Genomic DNA, 7,516 nt, shown 5'->3' with positions numbered 1-7,516 from the left:
TCATCAATGCTATTTGCAATATTCAAAACGCCCCGTCAATTTGCCAAATGCTGAGCTCTAATACCCATTGATAGTTTCGAACCCTCGCGCTCAACCCTCGTGTATTGCTGTTTGCCAATCGCCTATCGATCGCTTGCAGTTTTGCAAATTGACTGAGTCAAATGTCAAAGCAATTAAGTCACAAAATCGAATCCCACTGCTGAGGGTCGCCATCCCCTCGCCAACTTTCTAAATGTGTGTTCTGTCTTTTGTATGTGCGTTTCTCTTTTGTGTCATTTGCATTGTCATGTTTGCTAATTCCCCTTGTTGTGTGTGGCCTTTTTGCGCCTATTTTCGCAATTTCACTTTCACCACAAGCCGCTTTCTTTTGTTAGCGGCCATCGGGGGTAAGCCTCGGCTCAAAGTGTGCCAAATTTTTGGGCGTGCTAATTATGAAGTGCTTATGACAGCATTCAGAGTCGGATTACATCTTGTTTGCGTTATATTCAATTAATCAACAACGCGATGAAAGGGAATGTGTGAAAGAGAAAAGTATTGTAAATATATCTTTAATATATAAATTCCAAGTCTATTTTTATTTAGGTATTTATTTTAGGTAAAGGTTTTGATACTTTAATATATCTTATTATTATTTACAATTATTATTCAGAAATTGCTCAGGGACTTTAATGATCTGAGAGCATTTGTATTACAATATTCAATAATTAAATATGAGGAATATGAAGATGTTAAAGGAAAAGGAATTAATTTTTGAATAGGCTAAGTCTCATTATTATTATGATTATTATTTACAAGCTTCATTTTGATTTCAGCTTTTATATTATTATTATATTAATATGATACTTTAATGATATGGAAAATATAAATATATTTAAGTTCTATTGCTTTGTCATATGATTTGCACTCAGAAATGGTAATCGTATTTTGATGATACGATCCTTGCAAATGGGAAATCGATATATAATATTTGTATACAAACGTATGTAACAAGTAGAAGGAGGCGTGGCAGACCACTATAATGCATGTATATGCTCTTGATTGATGATGGGCTGAGTTGATGCAGAGATCTCGTAAGCCACAAAAGAAAAAGAGAAGAAGAAGAAAAAGGAGGGTTCAGCAGATCGTCGAGTTGAGCAATCTGGACTAGAGCACAATTAATATTACAATGATTGATATAAATAAATTTATAATATATAAATAATGCAAATAACAATTTAAAAGAAATGTGGATATATTAACATACATATGTGTATTTGCAAACGGAAAGCTTTGATGGTCTGACAATAAACGGTAAATATTAAAATTATTAGCAAGCAATGAAGGCTAAACAAATTAAGACCACGCTAATTGAGCCATTATATAGTTTAGAACGACGCAACCAATTGGCCTATTAAGTTGTCAATATTTTGACATTTGTGTGAGGCTTTCGCTGCAATAAAAGTAATATCCTCCGTACACTGCCACGCAGTCCACGGAAAGGCTTCACTTGTTTCGCGTCCCATCCTTAAGACTTAGGACATCAGCAATGGCGAAGACGGCTGTGTCTCGGTTTGCTACGATTATTAGACTTATTCGATTCTGTGTTAAGTGCTGTGGCACCGATGTCTCCAATCCTAACTATCGTATGTGGGCATGGACTTATGTCACCATTGTCACCATATTCGCATACTTCGGGTTCACCGGATATACAGTGTATGTGGCCGTGCAGATGAGGGAATTCGCGACCATTTTGCAGGCAATTGCGACGGCTGGTTCGGGCGCTCAAGGACTAGTGAAGCTGGTGTGCTGCGTGGGTAAAGCTTCGTTAATACGAAATATACAACACACCTACGAGTCCATGTACAGGGAGTACGAGGGCAGAAGCGGCGTATACACCAAGTATCTGCACCAGCGCATCAATAACTTCTATTACCTTGTGCTAGGCTTCGTCTTTATCTACTCGACTACGGTCATCACAATGATCTGCTTTCCCCTGTACGAGCTCATCGTCTTGAGCAAGAAAGCCATGATCTTGCACTTCCTGATACCAGGCGTCGATCCCAACTCCGACACTGGATATGTGATTATGTTTGTTGTGCACTCCATGTTCTTGATAGTGGGCGCATTCGGCAACTTTGGCGGCGACATGTATCTATTTTTGTTCATTATTAATATTCCGCTGCTGAAGGACATATTTAGTGAGAAATTCAAAGAGCTCAACGAGCTGGTCGTGCAGCCAGACAAGTATGAGGAGATGCAAGCCGTGCTCTGGGATCTGCTGACCTGGCATCAGAAGTACGCAACGTGAGTATTTCACAGAGCAGTTCCAAGCAGTCTCCTCCGGATTTTGATTTATTGTAGAATATTGCGAGGGACAAAGGAAGTATACACGTATGTCATGTTTGTCCAGCTCTTATCAACTTGTTATGGCATTCTGTTCACTATCTGCTGCATCTTCATGAAAAACTGGCCCACAGCGCCATTCTACTTATTATATTGCTTCATCGTGCTCTACTCCTTTTGCGGTCTGGGCACCATTGTAGAAACCACGGTAAGCGCATTGACTAGATAATATTCCTAATACATATGATGCATTTCTTCATAGAATGAACAGTTCACGAATGAAATTTACTCGAACTGCTTGTGGTACGAGATGCCAGTGAGGGAGCAGAAGCTCATCATTCTCATGCTGGCCAAGTCCCAGGACCAGCGCTCCCTAACTGCGGCGGACATGCTCCCACTGTCGATGACAACTGCTCTGCAATTGACCAAGGCCATCTACAGTTTCGGCATGATGATGATTACGTACTTGGACTACGAGATATAAGAGCGAGATTATCAATCGTCGATGCGTGAGAAAGTTGCTCTTAATACATTATTCTTTTGCTGGGCCTCTTTCACTTTAAATATTATATTATATTTAGCAGAAATGCTGCTAGAATTTTTGCACTTAACTGATGAATAAAATCGTACTAGCATACATTTAGCTGTACTGCAATTATTATTTATGTATATACATATATAAGTAAATTTCATTTTTCCTTCTAAATAATATTTGACTTGCAAACGACTAACGACTTTGTGGCATTCCGGATCCACCATTATTTTATTACTCGATATATTCGATAGTGATTGAGTTCACTCACGGATATATCATTGCCTCATAATTAGGAAAGCGTTACTACAAATTGTTCAACTCCAGCCCAAACACGAATATAATCTCAATAATTTCATTAGTTCCTAAAAGAGAGAGTCTTTAAACACAATTTCATTTATATTGGAAATATTCTAGTGATACAAATTATTATAGTAATTATACCCAATTTCAACGTAGGCAACAATCTACGAGTAAGCAATACGGCAATAACATTTGTGTTATTTAGTATTTGTCTGCTTACATTGTTGACTCAACGCTACAATGAAATTCTTATGAATTCAGTACAAAACAATTTCCTTTATGCCGTTTTCTTTCTTCTTTGCCCCGTCCAGCAGATTCGGCAGATAGGGGCGGCGGCTAAGCGAAATTGGTTTTTAAAAATATTTCACATTTCAATTTTTCGCTTTCACTTGCCCCGCCCCACTCGCCGGCAGCAATGCGTAGGCCTTGGCGGCTACCTTCTCGCAAGTTATGGGTGCGCATTATAATAAAAGCCACGACCACTGCCACTGCTCCTGCCACTGCCATTGGGGTGGGGCTCCTGAGAGGGCCAACCGCTTTGGCTTTTACTGTCTGCACAAATAACAATCAAAATTTTCGTGGCGTTGCCTGGGCAGCCGCTCCGTAATCTTGGAGCGGAGGATAAGCGTGGCTCGTGGCCTGGAAATTGCCATTGCGGTTGCCACTGCCTACAGTCCTGCAGAAATTACAGGTGCCTAATGCAAATTTGTGTGCGGCATATTTTGTGGCTGGTGTTTGAAAATTTAAATAAAAATAATTCGGAGTTTTTGTGCCGCGTTTGCAGAAATCAATTTTTCGTTGTAGCTAAGCACAGCGTCGTCGCACAGCTCAGCGCTGCGTCGTCTGATGTTGATTCGATTTGACTCGCAGTCGCAGTCGCAGTGCCTGGTCTTCCAGCTGATTGTCATCATTCAGGCTGAAAACAGATTTGCCTCCAATCAACGTGCACTTAATTTCGTTTATTTGATTGGATTTGTGTTTACATGGCTGCCTAGGCAGACATTCATATAGCCATAGACACAGACACAGATAGAAGAGATGCGGCCACACACACAGACACAGGCATAGCCACAGCCAAAGGCTGAAACTCAGATTTAAATTCGTTTGGAGTTTTTTGGTCGCTGCGGCAAATTAGAAAATCAAATCAGTTGCCCACTTGCGCCGCCTCGTTGATGCAACAAAATTTCTGAATATTGAAAAATTTATAGAAATATTTGCAAAATGTCTCGCACAGCCCCACAGTCAGCTACCCTCAAACCTCAAAGCTGAGACTTGCCAAAAATAACCAAAAAATATATATATATGTATATACATAAAAAGAAAAAAAAAAAAAAAACATGGCCACGGAAGTTGTGCACACATTTTTTTCAACCATTTTTCCAATGATGGATTTTCGAAATTTTAATGGTCGCTCGCTGCTCGGGTGAGCAGGCGCTGAAGAGCCAAGGCAGCCAAGTCCCACAACTCAGTTGGCAGTTCGCAGTTCGCTGTTCTCACTAGTGAGCTCGCAGTCGAAGTCAAAATCCCCGGCGCCTTCACGAACGTCTGGCATTGTCAGAGGGTGTGCCCATGCCCCTGCCAGAGCCAGAGCCCGTGCTCCTGCCTGTCAGCTTCAAAGCCTGCCAGCCTGCCAGCCTGCCTGTGGGTGGTGAGTTTTTTTTCTCTTGTTCTCTTTTTTTTGGTTTTCTGTATTTTTTGCTGCGTTCTTTTTTTCATTTCCTTTGTTTGGTGGCCATTGAGGGTAACGTTATAGCTGTGGGTGTAAACTTAAGGGATGGAATCGATATTTGTTTTCTATAACAAGCATCAGCCACCCAACAGACGCCGGCCTAATCTAATGCGCCTCGTGCGCGTCTCAGGGGCACATGACACAGCTCGGCTCTCTGAGGCCTGCTGATGTTTACCGTTGTAGCTGCCACCACCACCAACCTGTCAACCTGAACACCCACCCGCCCTCGGCCATCGACGAGTCGCTTCGCTCCGGTCCTAATCAATATGCGCAAATGATAATTTTTAATGGCTTCCGAACGCGTTTGTTTATCGGCAACATTGCTGATTTAGCCATATTTGATTTTGCGCGCCCAGCGCAAATTTAATTTTAATGCCGTCTTCGACGCCTCAGCAACCAAACGGAAATTTAATTTCCAAGCAACTTTTGACGGCAAACTGCTCTCGCTCAGCTCTCCTTCACTTCAGCTCCACTTCAGAGAGTTCTACTTAATGCCGCCCATATGCGGCAGCTTTACTCTGTCCCGGCTCGCAGTGCCTCTCCATCTCCCTTCACCCTCTCTCGCTCTCTTGCTCTCTCTTAGCGTTCTTTGTCTTCGGTCTCTGGCCCGATATTTAAATGCTAATTGCTTTTTAATACGGTAATTTTGGCTGCTCGGCTGCTGTTCGAGGCGGGCTTATTGCGGATTAATTTTACAAGCTAATTTCTTATGTAAATGCCGCATTGCATGTTGTTTTTCCACAGGGCTCGCGGCTCGGCGGGGGGCTCTGCCTCCGGCGTTGGGGTTAGGGCCGTGCTTCGACAGGTAGAAATGGTAATTCGAAGGCGTTAGCTGTAGTTAGAAGGTAATTTAAGTTATAATAAATATTTCAGTTGCAACTTAAGTTGCGTCTCGCAAGCGCCGGCCGGCCTGCCACCTGGAATCTTTCCTAATGATATGCATGGGGGGTGTGCTACGCCTCAAGACAAAGGCACAAATCGTTAGCCATTGATAACGAAAATGCCCGATTTGTTGCTAAGCACTTAGGCATGGGTATTATTGAGCTACGACAGCCCGCTTTGAGACCGGGAGAGATTATAATCTCGGTTAAAAACAGAATTCCCAAACCAATCAACAGCAAGGAGACTATTGCGGCTTATACTATTATTTGATCAAATATTGCACAAATTTGATTTTAAATTAGTTATTTAAATACAATTTTGAAAACTAATAATTATGATTTAGCATAATTTATAGACAATAAAAACAAAACATTAATGAAATTGTCTATTAACTCAGACAGTATTTTGCAGATAAATACGTATAAAATAAGAATGAAATGTGAATATAGTTTATTTAAATAATATATTATGTAAATACGTTCTTATCCAACTTGATGTCCTTGCCAAAAGCACAGCTAGAATCAGCAATTCTCGCCATTTTACTATCGCTTTCATCACTTTTTATTCAATGAAATTTTATACGTTTGCCAAGGCAAATATTGAAAGAGAAAAAAAGTCCTCGCTGATTATAAAAGTGAAATCGTATCCATGCTAATTTTATACCATCATTCAAAACAAAAACTGAAAACGAGCTGACAGGCCGAACTATGGGACAATCCCCCAAATGCGGACAAAGACAGACACAGACACAAACCGACAGATGCACGGCATATTAATCTCAAACAAACAGATATCGTCGAGCCATTTCCTATCACACAATCACACACACACGCACACATAGACAATACTCGATAAAAAAAAAGGAAATCTCGCTTTAAAATCCTTTTTTTTTCGGTTTGCCTCTGGCTCGTTTAATGCTAAATTATATCCGTATGCAAATAAGTTTTTTTCCCTTGATTTTTTCATTAAATCATGACGATTTGACAGAAAATGCTGAAAAAACAAGCGACGGAAAAAAACAACGTCGAGAGAACTGATTGCCGTGGTCTCGATACGGGCACTGTGCAAAGAAAGGGTTGTCTAGCCTTTGTGCCCGAGGTCACAGAACGTACGGCTCAGTAAAAGGGCAAGAGCGAAGGACGAAGGGCAAAGGGCGCAAAGGGCGCAGGGACGAGGATGCAGGGATAGTCCATTTAAAGCGACCTGAGACACTTTTAGTTTGTTTGTTTGCTTTTGCCTGTTCGCTGTCAACTCGACTGGAGGCATCAACTGAAGGAAAGAAGAAGCAGATGAATGTGAGGATGTGGATGCAACGTCAATTGAATTTCTTATAATACTAAATACTAACTTAGGATAGAATGTGAATGAAATAAATATATAAATATATCAGCTGTAGGAAACTATTGATCTGTTATTGATCTCTTTCATCTTTAATCTTCTCACTCTAGCTAGCTCTCTCACCATTCGTCCGTTTTTCGACCAAGGCTCAGTTCCAATAAATATTGATCTTCCAATCAACTGAAAGCAACCCCTAAATCAATAATACAATCACAATCTGGGCACAGCAGCGCCGCCTGGCGTTGAGCGGCAGCCGATCCAGTGCCTTCCAAACTGTGAACAGTATACGCCTCTGGCCTGGTTTACCTCTCGCTAATTCTGGCTTTGCATATGCGCCTATATAGGACAACGACTGCATTGAACTGCAGCCTGTCATTACACTCAACTACAAACTCATTAATGCAAAATAA

General features: G+C 41.2%; 1 protein-coding gene across 1 annotated transcript; it reads left to right on the top strand.

Annotated features, from left to right (window-relative positions):
• Positions 1-809: 809 nt before the first annotated feature.
• On the top strand, positions 810-4,476 carry LOC6583403 (odorant receptor 67d). The gene is made up of 3 exons (XM_002009035.4): positions 810-2,283; positions 2,341-2,530; positions 2,585-4,476. The coding sequence occupies exons 1-3, from the start codon at positions 1,526-1,528 to the stop codon at positions 2,804-2,806; spliced, it is 1,170 nt and encodes a 389-aa protein (XP_002009071.1). The 5' UTR covers positions 810-1,525; the 3' UTR covers positions 2,807-4,476.
• Positions 4,477-7,516: the final 3,040 nt, after the last annotated feature.

This window comes from Drosophila mojavensis, unplaced genomic scaffold (assembly GCF_018153725.1).
Source record: "Drosophila mojavensis isolate 15081-1352.22 unplaced genomic scaffold, ASM1815372v1 contig_74, whole genome shotgun sequence".
In the NCBI taxonomy this organism is placed as follows: domain Eukaryota; kingdom Metazoa; phylum Arthropoda; class Insecta; order Diptera; family Drosophilidae; genus Drosophila; species Drosophila mojavensis.
The sequence above is the reverse complement of the archived record's forward strand: the minus strand, read 5'-3'. Positions and strand labels throughout refer to the sequence as shown.

What these genes read in the sequence shown, in the direction of transcription:
- LOC6583403 (XM_002009035.4), top strand. Translation starts at nt 1,526, where the DNA reads ATGGCGAAGACGGCTGTGTCTCGGTTTGCTACGATTATTAGACTTATT. An exon ending in TGGCATCAGAAGTACGCAAC is followed by an intron (nt 2,284 to 2,340) that starts GTGAGTATTTCA and finishes GATTTATTGTAG; the next exon opens with AATATTGCGAGGGACAAAGG. An exon ending in GCACCATTGTAGAAACCACG is followed by an intron (nt 2,531 to 2,584) that starts GTAAGCGCATTG and finishes ATTTCTTCATAG; the next exon opens with AATGAACAGTTCACGAATGA.